Source organism: Danio rerio, chromosome 5 (genome assembly GCF_052040795.2).
Source record: "Danio rerio strain M-AB ecotype USA chromosome 5, GRCz13ab, whole genome shotgun sequence".
Classification (NCBI taxonomy): domain Eukaryota; kingdom Metazoa; phylum Chordata; class Actinopteri; order Cypriniformes; family Danionidae; genus Danio; species Danio rerio.
Window position 1 is genome coordinate 16,238,349 of NC_141025.1, and position 20,499 is coordinate 16,258,847.

General features: G+C 34.7%; 1 protein-coding gene and 1 long non-coding RNA gene across 15 annotated transcripts in view; one reads left to right on the forward strand and one right to left on the reverse strand.

The window, feature by feature from the left end:
* Window positions 1-20,499, reverse strand: part of taok3a (TAO kinase 3a) — a 135,523-nt gene that overhangs the window by 5,786 nt on the left and 109,238 nt on the right. For 8 of the 14 annotated variants that reach the window (XM_087253305.1, XM_087253300.1, XM_087253303.1 and 5 more), the window contains exons 14-18: window positions 12,664-12,900; window positions 12,111-12,239; window positions 8,377-8,580; window positions 3,703-3,942; window positions 1,552-1,764 (exon numbers count right to left, since the gene is read on the reverse strand). In XM_087253305.1, the coding sequence (XP_087109431.1) occupies window positions 1,552-1,764; window positions 3,703-3,942; window positions 8,377-8,580; window positions 12,111-12,239; window positions 12,664-12,900 (1,023 nt within the window). Of the gene's footprint in view, window positions 1-1,551; window positions 1,765-3,702; window positions 3,943-5,139; window positions 7,753-7,787; window positions 8,581-12,110; window positions 12,240-12,663; window positions 12,901-20,499 lie in introns of those variants that run through there. The other 6 variants (XR_015491029.1, XR_015491028.1, XR_015491025.1 and 3 more) reach the window with 1 other exon arrangement.
* Window positions 13,459-18,673, forward strand: LOC147843896 (uncharacterized). The gene is made up of 3 exons (XR_015491036.1): window positions 13,459-16,036; window positions 16,101-16,824; window positions 16,865-18,673. It is a non-coding gene; the product is annotated as an uncharacterized LOC147843896 (long non-coding RNA).

The window sequence follows — 20,499 nt, forward strand, 5'->3', positions numbered from 1 at the left end:
TCATCTCTCTTAGGTGTCATTTGCTTTCAAACTATTTTTACAGTTCAGTTTAGCGATCTTCATGATTACAACTGTGCTCCCTTCACAGTGCACTTTGAAAGCATTAATGTAATTTTGAACACAGCCTCATGGCGAAAGCTATTGGTGACCTGTTATTTAAACGTGGAATTTTTGTTGTGTCTCCAAAGCTTGTAAAAACAAAAAGCATATGTAAATTCTTTTAATTTATAGTGTGTTATTTATTAAGTATCTGTACTGTATATGACATGGGCCTGCTGGTTACTTTCTGCTGTAGTTTACAAGTGTCAAATTGTAAAAGTAGACTTTTCTAAAAAAAAAAGAAAAAAAGAAAAAAAAATCCTACTTAATAATAATAATAATAATTATTATTATTATCAATATTATTAATATTATTAAAGTATAATTTTTTAATTTCTAATACATACTAAATATTAAATCTCATTTCTTATTAAATCGTTCAAGCGATGGATCTGCGACAGAGAAACTACGGATTTTAGGAAACACTCGTCACTACATCGTTCTTTTCCCAAACAATGGACCGTACTATGATAGTTGATCTGCGAGTTACGTCGTTGTTTGGGAAACACACCCCAGAGCGGCTGTTTTCACAGACTAAAGCCCTTTAGTCTACTTCAACAGCCAATTAATCCCATTTGGGCATTAGGGTTATTGTGCGATAAAAACCTTCTGGATGTGCATTATCTCCAATTTATTATCCATCGTTTATTCTTTGTAGCATTATGAACTGCTTTCTGAATGTCATTCCAACTATTATTATCTTTACAACAATCTCCCACCAATACTAAAATAAATGATCAACAACTGAAGTGATGCTACTAACTGGGCTCTATGATGGTTAAAGGTCCCGTGAAGTGCTTTGAAATGTGCATTTTTATTCCAATGTTTGGCGTAATCTCAACCAAAACACAAAGAGAGGGAGGGACTGAGTAACCCCTCCCCTTTTAAAAAAACCACCAATAGGGTTTTGTTTTATCACAGGTCTGCCAGTGAGAGTGGTTGAGCTCTTGAAGTGGCGGGGCATGTCAGACACTAGAGAGCATTTGATTGGTCAAGATTTGATAAGAAACTGAAATATAAGAAGATTGAATAAAACTGTTGATTCATTTAGGGCAGGGATCATCAAACTTGTTCCTGGAGGGCCGGTGTCCGGCAGATTTTAGTTTCAACCCCAATCAGACACACCTGAACAAGCTAATCAAGGTCTTACTAGCTATACTTGAAACACCCAGGCAGGTGTGTTGAGGCAAGTTGGAGCTAAACACTGTAGGGACACCGGCCCTCCAGGACCGGGATTGGTGACCCCTGATTTAGGTGGAAGAAACAAACTGCAAGCTTCACATGTTTATATCAGTTTTATATTTTCTAAATGCAAATTTTGTCACTGTTTTGGTGTGCACTAGCTTATAGAAATCTTAAAAACTAACAATACAGATACTTGCATCTTTAAAAACAAAACAAAACGTTATTTTAATTTCATGGGACCGTTAACAGTGTTGTTCCTTCACTCACCGCCTGTGACGCCATCATCTCGTTGATGCTCTGCTCGTACTGCTCAGCCAGAATGGCCAGTTTGCGCGTCTGCTCATCCTTGAGGGCTTTCAACACAGTCTTGTGCTCGCTTTTGGGGGTCACCTCTAGCTGATGGTGCCGCAGGGCCTTGTACTGTTTCGTCTGGACTTTACACGTGTCCTGGAACTGTTTCTTTATCTGGAGCTCCATAGCCTGCAGGAGACACAGACAACAAAGCGCTATGAACACAAACGGACAGACTTTTTAGGACAGAATTAATTTAATAAGGCTCCTGTAATATACAGTAAGGCTTTTTGGGTCATATTTCAAATAAGGTCCAACTGGATAAGGAAGTGATATAACTAGAGATGGGAATATAAGTGCTACGAACAAACAGCTTTACTACCGAAGTTCTTCTTTTTAGTAACAAACAATAAAATAAAGAACTGTTTCTCAAGTTAATAATATGGTACCTTCACTGATTAATTAAATGTGGCATTATATTCATGCATATATCATTTGTTGTAATTGAGTTTTGCTGTGTATGGTGGGGAGCTTGAGCTTATAACTGATGATGATTGGCGTGTGTTTCGGGGAGTGGGACAACCACATAACTTATGATGACTAGGTTACCTAGAGGTTATGTAGCTACAGTATATCTCTGTTTTTGCTTAATTTCTTAAGAAGTATCATTTATTTTTAGACTTGTTTGATAAACAGTTGTGATTTGTGCAATAAACATTAGGCATTAATAATGTTTCATTCTTCCACTATTGTAATTTATTACATATTTAATATGAATCTCTCACATAGTAATAGAATAGTGTAAAATGTTATATTAGTAATAATAATATTTATTTATTTATTTATTTACTTATTTATTTATTTATTTATTTATTTATTTATTTATTTATTTCAAATGTCTACTCGATCATTTAACATTTAAAATTTAGGGATCTTATTTCTTTATTATCATTATTACTTTTTTTTTGCATGTTTCTATTTAAAGGTAATGCAGTACTAGCTTTCCCTGATAATAAGATGCTATTACAGGATTTCTGCATGTTTCTTCAAGACAAATTTAAGACTTTTTGTTCTAATGGGCCGGTTACTTCTGTAAATAGTTATTGTATTAATGGAAGATCATGTGAAGGGATGTGTTGCTTTAGTTCTTTCCCTGATTAGGGAATTTAATTAGAAGAATTTGCTGTGAAAATGCCAGCTGTTGTGAATTGTCTCTCTTTGCAATAAAAAACTTAAACATCTAAAAATAAGTTTTGAGATGGATTATTGGTGATGGGGTGTCAGCCTGATAGGGTAGCTTTACTTGGACAAAGGAAAATTAATACCCGTTTAAAATGATTTAAGACCTACAACCCAATATTTTTAGTGAATTTAAAACTTTTTAAGGCCTAAAATTTAGTTTTTAAAATTTAAGACATTAAGAATTTTTAAAAATATTTAATTTATTTAAAAATATTAATTAAGTAATGTGCCCAACACAAACTGAAATAACTAACATAATAATTTGCCGTGGTGATATGGAACTGTAATGCGGTCAAGACATGCCTGGAACTACTTTAGATGTGTGTTTATCCTAAAATAATAATTGCACACCTTGGAATGTTTATCAGCGAATCAGAATCAAGTGTTCAAGAGTCCCATAGTGTAAGAGTAGTTAATGCATTAATTTAAAATGAGCAATACATTTGTTTGAGTGTTTACTTTTGTTTTTCAACATATGCTAATAAAAATAAATCGCTTCACTGGTCCACTTTTGATTTTAATATGATGTATTATTAATAATATGTAATATTAAAAATAGTAATTATCATAAGCTGCACAAGAAACAATAAAAACACAAGTGTTTATTTCTAATATGGTTCACATTAAAAGGAACAAACTGAAACTTTTTATTTTATTGTGCTATGCAACAACATATTTTTCAGATTAAGATGTTAAAATGTCATCAGTTTCGGTCAAACTGCTAATGTTAGAAATATCTAGCCTATTCCAAAAAAAAAAAAAGAAAACACGATTATTTTGCCGCCACCATCTTAGAAAAGATGAGACCTACATAGATTTTTTATATAGGTTAAATTCACACTATATAAAGCAAAGTAATAAACGCTTCTCCACAACTGGTAGTACCTTGAGGTTCTTGGGCTGCTGCCGAAGTTCGAGCACATGTTTCCTGTGCAGTTCTCGTTCTCTTCGGTTGTTGTATTCGATTTGGTTCTCCAGTTCTGTTTGGTGCTGCAGTCGGATCAGATCCATGCGCAGTTTTTGTAGCGTCTTCAGCTGTCTGTGTTCAAGTTCTTGGGTCGACTCATCTTGTCTGATCAACATGGCGTGCTCCATTTCCTTCTGGGTCTTTTTCTTATTCAGCTCCTGATGGGCACAAAGACAGAAATCAATGCTGTGTTAGATTTAAATAAAAATATATTGTCTAATTCAGTTGTTATTCCAAAAACACAGCCTCTAAATAAATCTACCCATGTTAATAACTATATTTTTACTTTTTACTTATTCAACTTTATGCTTACATGTATAAATTTTTCTTCTGTACTGCACTTTGATTTACTTTGGGAAGGTTTTGAAGTGCTTTGAAAAATAATGACTGATTGATTGATTAATTGACCCCTTTAAGATGGTGAAGATGCCTTTAATGGCCATCAGCATCTTTAATCCTCAAAGGTTTGTAATATTTAGTTTTTATTTTAGATGTTTGTACATTTATAAAAGCTATACTTTGTATTATTGTTATGATCACTAGCAGTGTTGCTCTTGCAGGCTGCTGGAGAAAACTCGCATTCAACTGCACTATAGATCCCATCATGCACTTCACTTACACACCTGGCCCAGATCCCCTTGACTGCTAACACACAGCTGAAGCTTGTGAAGACTGATTACTCGGGTGACAAATTCAGTTCCTGGAGGGCCACAGCTCTGCACAGTTCAGTTCCAACCCTGATTGTACACATCAATTAGTTTGATCAGGTGTGTTTAATTAGAGTTAAAGCTAAACTGTGCAGAGCTGCGGCCCTCCAAGAACTGGATTTGACACCTGTGAGACAAACGCAGCATACACATCTTTGCTGAGTCTTGTATCCTGTAAGTGAGCACTAAGTGTTTCCTTGTTCTTACCTTACTGTGTTTTTGACCTTTGCTTTGTTTGTTTATGCTGTTTTGCTACCTGTCCCGACCATTCACCAGTTATTATGATCATTTTTGGATTACCTGCTTTGTTTATTGTTTATGCTGTTTTGCCGCCTGTCCCGACCATTCTCCTGTTATTCTGATCATTCTTTGGATTACCTTCATGCTCCTGTCTGTTCCTGTACTGGCCTTGCCTGACCATCCCAAAAAAAAGCTGCATTTGGATCCTCACCTCTGTTGTCAACCCGACTCATTACAATTATATCATTCTTGTATGAAAAACAAACCGTGTTAATGCTTATACAAGGCGTTTTTTTAATTGCAGCATCAATGAACAGTAAATTTGACATTGTTCTCTCTTCTACCTGCTGTAATCAGTCTCACACCATTTCCTTTTTCTTTTTCCCTGGAGGTTTTCTTGTGTTATTTGAGCAAATTTAAATGCAAAAATGCATCTGTGCTCCTCTTCCATTCACTGCTCTCTAAGTTTACCCAACCATGATGACTTTTGCTGCTGAGAAAATGGGAAGTGTCTATTAATTGTTCGATTGTGAAAACTAGGTGTCTGTATTAAAGTTGTAAAGACAGTGCTAGTGTTGTTGCTGGTTGCCCTGATGTTTCTGTTATAACATAATTTTTTGTTTTTTGCATTTAACCATTTAGCAGACAGTTTAATTCAAATGAACCTACAAATGAAGAGAACAATGCAAGCAATCAGCCTGACAAAACAACATGTACATGCTATTACAATTGAGAATAAACCAGCATACATTCCCTTATGATTTTCTAATAACTATATGTGGCTCAGAAACAGTACATAAACTTCTAACATAAATGTAATAGACTATTCACAACGCATCTGATCACTAATAGCAAACAACTCTTTAACAAGACATTCTGGTGATGGATGAGTTGTACAACATGGCTTAAATCCAACCAAACAATATCAATAACATTGATATTGATAGCTTTATTAGGGAAATAGTTCACCTACTTTTTTTTACACAAGGTAGATATTTTGAAGAATGTTGGACATTCACTGAAATTCATAGTAGGAAAAACGACAAACTATAGGAGTCATTAAAAACAGAAAATTCAATCAACAGAAACAAGTCCTAAGTGAGTAAAATCACTGACAGGATTTAAATTCTTTTGGTTTACTTTATCTTTAAGTAAAGGTTAAAATTTGTTAAAACAAATCTAAATACACCCAAATGAAGCACTGGTATGCAATATTTGGGCCATGATTGTAAACCACTAGATTATGCATAATGTTTGACCATATATGGGGTTGAGATCAGTAATACTTCCGAAGGTTTCCTGCTGATTAAAGCACTAACAGTAGATTAAGAGATTAGCACATAGCTGCATTACTTATTTTAAATCAGATTAATCAAAAAAAAGTTGTCAAACCCTGAGAACTAGTTCAAATTTTTACATTATCCCAAGGAAAACCCTTCAAATGATGAAATCTGACATTTTAAGTACTTCTATGAGGGGTTAAATTTTTTTTAACTTTGAGAAGTGTAAATTGGGCACAAGTATGGTCATTACCTCAAGAAGTTCTCCTTACAAATAAGGCTATATTATCTAAGATATATTATCTAAATTAATTCATAGTTTACAAAATAAAAGTTTTTTTTTTTCAAAAGTGTAAAATTAATATAGAGTTAAAATGTTGATTTTGCAGAAACTCTTTACATTTATTTTGGTCCTGCCAATATACTCAAAACATTTTTGGATTCATGTTGAAGCCTTTATTGCTCATAAAAATTTTTAAACTTTTTTTCTTATCCTATAAACATGTGATTTTTGGTTATTATGTTAAGGATGGCTCTTTAAAAGATGCTCGTTTTATTATAAAATTTATTCTATAACCATGTAAATTTCACATTCACAAATGCAAGCATAGTAAAAAAGCAAACCTCTCTTTATGGTGCTAGAAAAAGAGGTTACAATTTTTATAAATGTGATATGCAAGTCTAAAAAAAAAAAACTATTAAAACGGTTAACATTTTTCTGCATAAAATGTTTGCATACATGTATTTTCTGTACTAAAATTGCAAAAGTTTTGTTAATAAAAACATTCGGAAATATATTTGTAAATTGATAATAATGTATCCTCTTTTTTTTCCTTTTATTGTCTTATTTATTATTTTCTTTTTCAATCCTTGTTGAAATGTTTTTGTTGTAAAATTACATGCTTTTTTTTTTAATAAAGCAAAAAAAAAAAAAAAAAAAAATTCAGATGTTTTTGTTAGGGGGAAGGTCTCTTATGGCCCATTTCCTGAGTGGTATGATACGGGTCGGTAAACTTTTATGCCCATTCCACTGTCAAAAGGTACGAAAAAGCAAAACATACTGTACCCCTTTATGAGTACCATTTCTAAAGGGTACCTAGCACAACAAAAGGGTCCCAAAAGGCAGAGATTGGTTTACAGAGGTTTGTCACTAGCGCGTGCCCAAGCCAGGAGAATGAAAACAAAGGAAGCGCCATTTTTAAATAGACAGCCAAGACATTACACCGTAATAATATTTACATATAATAACAAACCATGGTCGAGCTCAAATAAACCTTGTCGTCGTCTTGATTGTTGTTTAAGATGCTGTCTAAAAACACAAGTGGTTTCACTTTATCTAGAAAGCTTGTGCACGTCTATATTTGAGTGATTAGTGCTTCTGACATCTTTTTAGAAAAGCCAGAGGGAAGTGCAAGAAATAAAGGAGAAGCCCGAAAAAAGAAAGGAACAAATGATTCTTTCAGCAACCTAAAAGATGAACAAACTGCCATGTTTAACTATTATCAGCGCCTTTTGGACTATTATGAACTCGGAATGATGGAATTACTTTTGAACAAGTTGTTAACATTATAGTGCTGGTGAAGAATAAAGATGAGAGGTTTGTGCTGACCATCTGTTCTGTTTCATTTATGAACCCAAATAAGGCCTAAATGTATGATTTGGGTATTTTTTATTCGTAATTGGTAACATTTTAGACACTGTAAGTATATTTGTTTTTTATTTTATATAACTGCAGATGTCACTATTAGTGACTACTAATACTACTACTAATACTACTAATAGTAGGCTATTTCGCATTATTATTGATCTGTAGCTATAATCAAATCCTGTTTATAGAAAGGTTAGTAATGAAAATTTATTTATGCATAAGTATCTGTTTATATAAAGAACTTTAGTAAGAAGTGTTTCTTATTCGATATGTGAACTTCAAGCGAGAATGACATCGACTGCAACTTTCTGTCGTACCCCACGCCTACTAAAATGGTACCATTTGGCAGTGAAAACAAGCCTGATAAAGGTGACCCATACTGAACCGTACCTTTCTGTACCACTCAGTGGAAACAAGACATTAAACTCACCCTTTTACAATGTAATTATTCAGGTCTACAGTGTGACATTCATTCTAATACACAAATTTTGTGCTCAAGAAAAAAAATGCTTATGCTTTTTTTCAAGATTTTGAAAGAATATGAAACTAAAAAGAAAATAATTTTTACAAATGTTACATAATCATGTGTAAGTCAACACTAAAACTTTGGATCAAACTAATGCATACTTGCTACATAAAAGTGACGCACAATTTGTGAACAGAAGCATATTTACATGCGTCTATTATTTAATATAGGACTAAGCATTTCATGCCCACCTCTCGTAACTGCTCCTGCTCAAACTCGTGTCTCTTAATCATGATCTTGCGTTTGAAGGCCCTGCAGTTTCTGTCATAGAAAGCCCTCTGCTGACCCAGGAGCTGAGCTTCTTCTTCAGCCTGAGAGTGCTGGATGTTCTCCTTGTGCTTGGACAGCCTCTCCTGCTTCTCCTTCTTAGGCGTGCTGTGGTCTTCACTCATCTCCTGGACAAACAGACACAGACACCATGATGCAAGGTCTCTTTTGCCCTTCACCCTATTTTATATATGGTATTAAAGGGATAGTTCACACAAAAAAAGGAATAACTCATTATTTATACAAACAAGATATGGAAAAAAGCCTGATCTCTTTAGAAATAAGTTTCTCGGCATGCATTTTTGCAAAACATTAAACACGTTGCTCCTGGTACGTTTTGTTGTACGTTTCAGATGACAAATCTAATAGAGGGCGCTGCCTACATTTTTACCAATCTGAAATATGTTACTTATGGTATGTTTTGTTTTACGTTTCAGATCCATATACATAAAGGCAAGGCTTGTTGTACAGATCATCTAGCAAAGCACTGATCTAAACCAGGTTTTCAAAAGCAGATGTAAGGAAAAAAATAATAAAAGTGCACTGAGACTACATAGATTTACCTTGATTTTACATTACTTTCATTTCTTTTGTGGAACTGTGCTTCACTGGAGTCAAAACCAAGCACTTTGCACTCTGCAAGTACAACATCATACAAAGTGCACTACCAAACAAACTGACAGCAGAAAAGTTGTCTATATGGCAATATATAGGTGAGACGATCATATTTGATTACAAATCATAGACAGCATTACATTTTGTGAAAATAATAATTTACTCGTCATGTTCCTGTAAATATCATTAGTGCGAAAAGAAACTAAAGTTTTTGGCTTCATATTGCCTGGTGGCTTTCATTTTGCCAATAAGATGCAATAATGAACTGGTTTTACTAAAGCACATATTTCCAGTGAGCCTGTGTTAAAAAAAAAGTAAATAAATTAAAAAAAATCACTTATTATGGGTTATTGCATACTAAATCCGAAACTTTCGTCCATAAATTTTTCACATTAAAAACATATATATTTTATCTCACGTTGTGTGAATCGTACAGATACACTCCCTCTGAAATTTGTTTGTCATAAAAAAATTCAAACTGGGTTAAATTTTTTTTCTGCTTTTCGCATCTGAAAAAGTACTTTGAGAGGTGTTTTAACACTTCAGAGTCACCATACAAGTGCAAAGCTAGAATGCTGTCACTTCAGCTACAGATAACTATGACAAAAACCGCATAGAATAAAGACAGATTGTCTTTATACACAATATGTAGCCCATTCCTCTTTCTTTTTCTAACGTTACTTTGTAGAAGAAAGGAGAACAAACTATCACTGCTCTTAAGCTGACTCTGCGATTTTTTCCTAATTGATTAATTAATGCGCATCGAACTCAGTGTGCAAGGTTCGTTTACATGGCAAATTTTTCGCATATAAATACAAACGAACATTTCGAACAGTGTGCAAAGACCTTATCTCTGATTCTACCATAAACCCACATTGTTTGGTATAGTTTTTCAGATTTCCAGGACCAGACCAGACCAACAACTCTGTTTTTTCCCATTGTCTCCTTTCATATCCATAAGTACAACATACATTGCAGGAGCTTGTATGGAATAATGGATCAAAAGATATGAAAAGGCCTTAACAAACACTGGGCATACACATACACTATTTGAGACCCTCCCTCTCAAAGAAATCAGGAAATGTTGTCTACTTGTAATCCAATCAACTTTTCTCCTGCATTAGGACAAATTTCTATACAAAACTACTTTAAAGTAATGCACTGTATAGTACAACAAGGAAAATGTCCGGACTATTGTTACGTTTCAAGTATGTTTTGTTTTTGTTTTCTGTTGAGCTCTCGCTTTTTCCTGTTGAGTCTTCTGTCCTGCCATTGGTCGAAAAGGCTGTTAGTCATCACTCAGACATCGCACCAATCAGGAGCTGGTGTATCACATTTAAAAGACATTCGCTTGCGCTGTTCGAGAGAAGCACCTGATTCAACATCAAACTCCTCGCTCGCATCAACCAGCCTGTTTTTCAGTGTTTGTATTATTTCTGGTTGTTTAGTTGTCTCTCGTGTAAGTAGTTAAAGCTAAGCTTTTGAAGCTTAATTTACCTGGTTATTAGAAAGTTGAATGATCTTTGTAAGAATTGGATTATCTTTTGTTTTACTACTTGCTAACAGTGTGTACTTTATGAGAACTCCAGTAATTCTGATTGGAAAAGTCTGTTTGTGTTAATTAGTTTACGGATGAGTTACCACACCAGTAATTCTGTTTTGAATAGTTTGTGTAGGTTTAATTAAGTGTTGTATATGCCGGAGATTACGGTTTCATTTCTACATTTTTCTTTGGTTACTCAGTTTTAATGGGTGGGGTTTTAGTTAGATAGTTTTGTTATATTTATTTCTTTTTGGCAACACACCTGTTTTTCATTTGATTTGGTCATTTAAATCACATTCATTCATTCATTTTCTTGTCGGCTTAGTCCATTTATTAATACCGGGTCGCCACAGCGGAATGAACCACCAACTTATCCAGCATGTTTTTACGCAGTGGATGCCCTTCCAGCCGCAACCCATCACTGGGAAACATCCACATACACTCATTCACACACACACACACACGCACACGCACGCACACGCACACGCACACGCGCACACACACACACACACACACACACACACACACACACTACGGACAATTTAGCCTACCCAGTTCACCTACACCTCATGCCTTTGGACTGTGGGGCAAACCGGAGCACCCGGAGGAAACCCACACGACTCACAGGAATGCTAACTGAGCTGAGGCTCGAACTAGCTACCTTCTTGCTGTGAGGCGACAGCATTACCTACTGCGCATCTGTGTCACCCTAAATCACATTCTAAATTCCTATATTCATTGTTTAAGATCATTGTTTAACTAATTATTCTTGTTTCACTTATCCGCTTGTTGTGATTTCCATTATTTTCACCCAGCAACAGTAGAACTCATTTATTGTTACGTCTCATCCCACATAACAACTTAAACATGTAACAATCATAAATGACTTTCTATAAGAAATTGCTGTAGTGCAAACAGAAAAAATTAAAATCATTACTTGATATGTCCAACAAAATAAAAGTCATTTAAATGTGTACATAAAGGTTGAAAGATAAATTTAAAGGGTAAATTTAAAGCAGTTTTTCCCCTATTGTGCCAAACTGCTCTTAGAAAAGTCAAGTGCGGTTCCAGTTACATTTCCACATAAGCCTGGAATGGCAAGGCATGACCACAAACCATTCTATGCCCGGAATTCTAGAGCGCGTGCTCAAGACCTCACCATACTGTTCATCGCCAGTGTTTCCAAAACTGGCTAGGCAGAAGTGCGCTTATAACTAATTGATTGATTTTCAACAAAGTAAATATCAGAAAAAAGGATTCCCAAAAACCATCCATACTGCTATTTACATCACACTTATGTTACCAAGGCAACAACTGACGCATTTGTATTGCATTCCAAAGAGTTCAGTTATCAGCACCACAGTGAAAAGTAAAAACTGATTCTGTGCTGACTGAATCAGATCGGCACGAAATGGACTGGTTAAGCACATAGAACTGTTTGGCTCTATAGTGGAAAAGGGGCTTAAGTCTCATGTTAAATTATATGAACTAAAAAAGCACCTCTTTGATTTTCTCCTTGCACAGCTTGTACTGCTTCTTCTGGGTGTCGAGGAAGGTGGTGAGCTCTTTCTTCTGTTGGGCCACGATCTGCTGCTGAAACTTCTTCTCATCAGCTGACAGAGTTTTCATCTAAACAAAATGCATCATTATCAGTATTGCAGTTGCATTGAAACTTTTAATACATCCCCTGTTAAACCAAGTATAAATCAAGAATATCCAGTCTCATTAACATACTCATCAACATATGCTGCATGAATAATTAGTGCACATCCCTTGGCTATTCACATATTTAACATGCAATATACAGCATAATATAAACCTAGAATGTCACGTGATTTACTTGAACATTTGAACCAATTAAGTTTTTAAATATTGACAATACAGAATTGAACATTAAATTGTTCAAATAATACAACTTCCAAAATACTCATGAATAATATTAATCAATCACTAGTCAACATTATACTAATTTGAACAAACCCTGCATTTGACTGTAAGCAACTACAGTATGAAATGTCGAGTTTGAGCAGGAGAATAAAGAAGGATCACCCACTTCTTTGTCTGTTTGGATGGCATGCTTCTTGGCGAGTTTCTCCAGCTCGATGAAGGCATTATTGGCGTGGGTTTCCAGTTCTTTCTGAAGTTTCAGTCTGTGTTCGTCCATTTCTGCCTTCAGCTTGTTCTCCAAAGCGATCAGCTGCTTCTGGTGTTGCCGTCGCATGCGTTTATAGCCCGACATCTGCTCTCGGAGCTCATTTTCCTGCTCATGTTCATGGATCTGACGTGTAACCTAGACGAAAAAAAGGAAAAATGGAACTTAAGAGATATGTAATGTGATATTTACGTGAATTTTGTTTTCTGTATAAGCACCTCAATGTTCTTGGGAACAACAAACAGGTAAATGATGACAAGCAACGTTGTTTAAACAAAGTTTTCAACTAGTTAATAAATTAATTAAACTACCCTTTTTTTCTTGTCTTAATTTTTAATCCACATTAATCACTGTGGGAATGTTTCTAAAATGACCCCACAAAATAGGCAGGGACTGTGAATATCTTTGAAGAGAAATGCAATATTCCCAGAAATAAAACAAAAAGACCATCACAGATCATTTAAATGGTGCCAATCAGGTTAAATGTATTTTACAATTTATTATTATTATTATTATTTTTTTTCATTTTAAATCCCTCCTGGCATATTTTATTGTGAGAATGTTTTCACAAAACAGGAATTGTGAAGAACTGAACAACATCAATAGTAAAAAAAATAAAAAATGTAACATCATCCAAATTTAGGCATCAGGTTAAAGACATGTCTCCAGTTGAAAAAAATCATATACTTTTTTTTTAATATCTATTTGCATATTTTATTGTGGAAATGGCTTTAAAGCACTCTCATCAAGCCAGATGGGGAAACTTGAAGATCTTGAACCCTATTTTAGGCAAGTTGAACATTTAATATTATTCATTAAAAGAGGTGACCTATTGGGCAAAATAAAATTTTTTAATTTTCATTGAAGAATAAAATAAGCAGATATGAAATTTTGATGAAGTTCTTATATCAACATGCACATTAAAATATCAAAAACAGCATTATTACGGTCTAAAAATAATTTTGGAAGACTAAAATACACATCTCAATTTATTTTGCGCAATATTTAAATGTGACAAAAAGTGATACTTTCTTTTAAAAGTAACAACTCTATTAAGAAAACATGAACTTTAGCTCAATAAACTATTAATTTGCTGCTTATTAATTATTATTAAGGTAGTAGTTGGGTTTAGGTATTGGGTAGGATTTCATTACATTAGCAGTGTGTTTGGGATCATTATCTCTAGCTATGTTTCCATCCAAGAATGTAAATTAACTTTATGTTCAAAACTAGGTTATCGCATAAAAGACGTGCGAATAAAGCAGCAGTTCCATCCAACGACTGAAAGCTAACAAAATCATCACTTCTTGATTATCTGGCGGCAAATATCTACAGTAAAAATGGAATTTGCAGACGCTGCATGAATCTTTTCTTTATTTAATAAATGAACGGCGACTGAGAACGCAATCCTGACTCACAGTGAACGCATGGTGGTGTTTGAAGGCATGAGACGCGGAGCACAGACGTTCTTGATTCTGGAGGTCGTTGATAATATATTAACACTAATACTGAAATGATTAAGGCGTTTTAGAACGACCAAAACAACATTTCAGATGTTTTACAGTCTGCTCAGCCTGCTAGTTTAACCATTCACACACATTTTTATCACCACGAGATAAGTTTATATACAAAATACATGACTGGAATTTGTTCGGTAAAAGTGTTTCCATCGTAGTTTATGCGCATCTTATAAAAAAAAAAAAGTTTATCCTACTCAGTTATGCGCATACTTTTTTTATGCACATTTTCAAAATTGATGCGCATCTTGGCGTTTCCATCAACTGATTTTTTATGCACATATCCAAAATGTGCATAACAATAGTTGGATGGAAACATAGCTATTGTCAGTAGGAATTACCGGACAAAAGAACAAATCTGTTTGTACTTTTTAGCATTCACAACCCCATCAACTCAGGCAATATCGACAAGAGCTCCATCAAACCAAAACAGAAACTCCAGCATTTTTCATTCATTCTTCTATCTTCCTTCATATATCTTAAACAAGACCCAAAGAATCCAACTAGAACCTGTATTTTCTGATTGTATTTTGATAAAGACTATGAAAAGTAACATATAATGTCCTTATACCCTCACTAAAACAACAAATGTAACTGGGGCCTAAGACCTTTGCACAGTCCAGTATATAGATAGACATTAAATATGTGTTTCATAGCGGAGTGGGGACTAATATTTTAGTAGCTCTGTTCAAATAATTAGTTAGTATTATCAGAAATGTACACTGGGAAAAAATACTATTCATTTATTTACCCTGATGCTATGCAGGATGTAAGCGACCATTTACTTTCAGTAGAATTTTAAGAAAAGATTTTTAGCTTGGGTTCAGTTAGTAATCGGGTAGGATTATAAATGTACTGTAATAATAATATCATGCAGAATATGTACTTTATAAGTACTGATAAACAGCCACCATCTTAAAAATAGACAGACAATAAGCCACTGGTTAACAGTGAAATCCACTAAAATATTACCCTAAAAAAGTTCCAATTGTGAATATTACACGTCACAAAATGTCCACTGAGCATCTTCCAGATCTCGAATGTTACTGATATCACTTAATATATAAATGAACAAAACAAAACAAAAGCCCAGCATTCCCTTTGCCCCCCTGCCAAACAAACCTGAAAGAAGGGCGTGTCCAGATCAAACTGTTCGTTGAGTTTCTCGTAACTCCCACCTGAACTCCTCAAGCCAAACATGTTGGCGAAATAAACCACCCGCGAGAACATTGAGAGTCGCCTGCACTACATCCTCCAAAAGCACTCGCTCAAAAATCACCGGGAGAGAAAGAGCGGGCGAGCAAGAGAGGGATGCGGATAAAGAGAGAGGACGAACACTGCTTCTCCTCTCTCCTCGCAGGTGCGCTGCGAATGAAAGAGGTCTTCAGAGAGGCCTGGCCCTGCACGCGGGGTAAGCAGCGTTTAGTAGGCCAGTCACATGAGACGCCTGTTAAAGGGGGAAATTTCTTAATCTCCCTGAATCAGTAGCCCCACTGTAACCCGCAGTCACCAATCCAATTGCTTTCTGCCCATATGCCCCTATCAGCCCGACCTAAGGGGCATGCTAGTCCTGATGGCAACAGAAGAACTGGAAGGAGTAAATGAAACACTTCCACGTGAAGGTATTTGCACACTGAAATCCAGAATTTTCTTATCTTATATATATTCTATTTTTTCCATATTAATATCCTAAAAATGTATCACATTCACAACCCTTGCACATAAGTCCTGTCAATTAATCCATCCCCAAAAAAAAAGCAAAACATTTTAGAGTTAATTCAAGCAGTGATGCTTTGTTCTCCTCTGTCTTCTTCAAAACAGAAAAAAATACCCTTCTATCTTGGACAGTGCTTATGCCTTATGGAGAGACCTTGGATTGGCTTCTTTTGGTGATCTTTACATTAATTTTTGCCTTATTTGGTCAGTTGACCACTCAATTTAAAGTCCCTAAAGCTCATTTCTTCGGATATTTACAAATTTGAGCTTTCGTGCACAGAAAAAAAGTAAACTTTTTAAATGCACCTCTTGCTTTAGATATGGACAACATACAGGGCATAGGTGCCTATGCAAAATTTTCCATTTCTAAATTTTTTTAATATAATTGTTAATTTGCAATTTTCTTCCGACAGCTTACAGATCATCAGGGGCCTTATGTACGAAGACTTGCGTGGAAATCATACTAAAACATTGTATACGCCGAATCCCACGCATATTCTTTTGTACATCCCAATGAACGTGAAACTGAGCGCAACATGCACGAGCACAAAACCCCTCCCTGCCTCCTCCCCCGTATAAATATGCTAATGACTCTACTTTGACAAAACCCAACGAAAAAGCAACGGCAAAAGCAAGCAAAAAGAGAAACTTTGAACAGATGTGAATTGGAGGTGCTGCTTTCGGAGGTAGACCGGAGAAAAGTGGTGTTATTTGCAAGTTTGTCCTCCGGAATTAACAACAAAAGAAAAAATAGAGTGGGAGAGTTTAGCTGATGCGGTTAACACAGTTGGGTCTGAACATCGCACTGAGGTAATTAAAAAAAGAAATAGTGCATATAATAATAATAATAATAATAATAATAATAATAGTGCGTATAATATTTATAAGTGTAAAATGTTGCAGTACTCTTAACAGTCTCAGTGGTGCAGCTCGTAAGACGCATGTGAACATGTTTTGACACGTTTGAGCATGAACTCGGTTCGAATCCAGCGTCTGATGAACTCATTCTTCTTTTTCCCCCCTGCTACATATCAGATTTTGCCTACTATTTATCACGAGAAAGACAAGTAGGAATCACTAATAAGTTTGTGCATCATATTTTATTTGCACATTTATTGAATGGAAATGTATCTGATAAATAAAACAGATACGCACAAAAAATGTGCGCACGCCAGCCATAAAGCTGGCGTGGAGCTGCGCACATTCCCACGTTCAGTTCATCGTTAGTAAATACAAACGTGAGCGATTCTGAGCGTGAAACCTGGCGTACACAGTTTTTGTGCGTACGCAGCGTTGATACATGAGACATTGAAATTGACATTAACGAGGACTAGGCATGGGACGATATCCGTTTTCAAGGTATACTGCAGTTTGGAAAAGTCAAGGTTTTAAAACCGCCAAAATGTTCAGCAATACCATTCCTAATGCAAGTGTAAGATTTTTATTCACATTTTTTTAGGACTACGGTATCTCTAGCATAAAAGATATCCAAAGATGCCATTTTAAATTGTAAAGAAATCAGTGTTTTTGAAACTAATGAAATCAGCAGAAGTCAATGACTCATTTTAATTATTCAGCCTGACATGTTTACTGCTCCAAAATATGATACATTTTTCTTTTATGAATATATTGTTTTCAAAGGGGAATTTTTTTGTTTTTTTACATAGACATTTAAAAAGAATATATTTTAGAGCAGTAATCACAATACTGTGATACCGTGAAAGCGTGATATTTTTATTCAAATCGGTCTTGAACAGGGTTAATTCATCCTCATTTTCGTGTCATTCTGATTCAGCTACTCTAATTGTTTTGGTCCTGCCCTTCCCTGCTTTTTTTTTGGAGGCAAAATTTCCTCTCGTTGGCTACTATTACCACTGTTGATATTCCACCTTGCCCAATTATTGGTTTATTTGGTGTTCTCCCACCTGGCCACACAACCTTTCTGGCTAGGCGGTTAATTCTTCTGAACTGGAAGAGCCTTCACCCTTCTTCTTACACTTGTTGGATAAGAAATACTCTTTATTTTATAAAACTAGAGAAAATTAGGTACTCTCTTCACCGACCTAGAACTGTTTTCATAAAACTGTGGGAACCCTTCACAAGCATGTCCAAACTCTTCAGCTTGTAAAACAGCACTAGTGTATTTTGTTTGTTTTTTGCTCATAATACTCAGTGTATTGGCTTAATTGTTACTTTTTTTGTTGTCCTTTATGTTGTATCTTTTTGTAATGTGTTTTACAATGTATAAATAAAACATTAAAAAAAAAGAAAATGGAAAAGTACAGAAAGGAAGGAAAGGCCTCCTTATGAAAGAGCTGAGCTGGATTATCCCAAAATAAATTAAGCAATTATATTTGAAGAAATCTGTGTATTTTTGATACACTGCTTATGAAATTTCACACATGAAAATATTGTAAATACTAAACAAAGACTGGCAGTACGTCAAAGGTATGTACACACACCAAACAGCAGCAGTCTGTGTGCCAGTCACCGGATTCAACATAGGGGTTTCAACTGTTCGCCACATTCTGTCTTTATATTATGCACTGTGTTTGTCAGTGATCTGTGCTGAAGGCTCAAGTGATGGCTTTCTGTATTTTGCCTTTACTGGTGGCTCTGAACCCCGTTTTTTTATTTATTTATTTTTGCATGCAAAAATCACACAAAAAAATTTTGACAAAAAAGTTTAGGAGGCAGTGTGTCAATATATATATACAGTATATATATATATATATATATATATATATATATATATATATATATATATATATATATATATATATATATATATATATATATATATATATATATATATATATATATATGGACAGACACAAACATGCATGCACATATCGATAGATAAACTTTAAATGTACATTTAAATTAGCATAGAGTTGAGACTAATGGAGATCAACAATATTTCAGTAGCTCTGTTAAAATAATAAATAATAATAGAGACTGAAGACTGAAAAAGAAAAAAAGTTAAATTAAACATTTATTAACCCTGATGCGAAGCAAGATGCAAGCGATCATTTACTTGCAGTAGAATCAAGAAAAGATTTTTAGCTTGGGTTCAAAGCAGCTTACTTATTGACAGGCTAATAATTCTTAGGAGTTGGAAATCAGCTACTTCCTTTCAGCGGTGGGTAGTAGAATTAGCCAGAGTGGCTGCTTTAGGAAAAAAAAACATTTATATATATATATATATATATATATATATATATATATATATATATATATAAATATATATATATATATATATGTGAGCAGATGGACAAAGTATACTTGTATATTATTAAAAAAAAATGTCAATGATCAACAATTACAATAAGTGAGAAATAATATAACAGTGTAAATTTGATGGGTTATGAGGACTGATTTTTATTTATTCACTTAATTTATCATTTTTTCCCTCTCACTTTCGGGCTTTTGTTTATCAAAGGTTTTAATCGTATTTAGTTATTCCCAAGTTGTGACCACAATCCCCTAGTTGGGACTAGTTTGTTTGGGTTTGTTAACAGTGTAAACTCTAGATAACGTATTCTATTCTGTATTTTGCCTAAGATTCACTGTTAATCCAAAATATATATATATATTTTTTTATAGATAAAACCTTGATCCTTGGTGATTAAGAAATTTAGGTTTTTGACTTGTGAATCTTTCAGTGTCAGAAAGAGCATGTGCAGGCATGAAAGTAAGTCTATGCAAGAAAACCAACATTATTTAGACCATTATAACCTTCAATACTGCTTGCTGATGCTGTGGATTAAAAGTTATAAGGTTGTAAATAATGCTCAGTTTTATGCAATGACCAATCGTTTTGCTTTTGACAATGAATGCATCCGAGAGCTCTAAAATTGCTCTAAAAAAGTAGCAAGGCACGACCGAATCCAAATTTCCGACCGAATACGATCGAATTACGACCGAATCCCTTATTTTCTGTCTTAAGGCGATGGTTCTGATTGAATTTCGAAAGGCTATATACTATAGCATACCAGTGAACACTTTCATTTTTCCCTGCCATATTTTAGACCCATCTCCCTCCCGTTTTGTAATTTTTCTACAGCGGCTGTTCAAAACCCACTCCATATTACTGTTAGCTTACTAACACCACAGTACAGTTACTAACCCTGTTCTAAACAGTTTTATTAAGAGACCTCATCCCTGCACACAAAGCATGCACCATATTATTATCTTTTACTCTCATCCTCTCGCTGTCCAGAAAAAAATGGGTAGAAAGAACTAGAACGTCAGGGTGAATTGAAAAATGACTAAGCGTAAAATGTGTCAATTATTCTTTTAAGGTCCATATAAACACTGCTGGTAGGACTCTAAACTGTGATAAGGGATGACTAAATAAATAACAGTTGGAAAAAAAAAGGAAAGAACAAAAGTGTCACAATAGAATGACGTCATTTGGGGTCTAGTCTAAAAAACTCTACATTACATCACTTATAGTAGTAAATGGTCATTCTTAAGCATCCCAGACATTCTCATCTTCCCT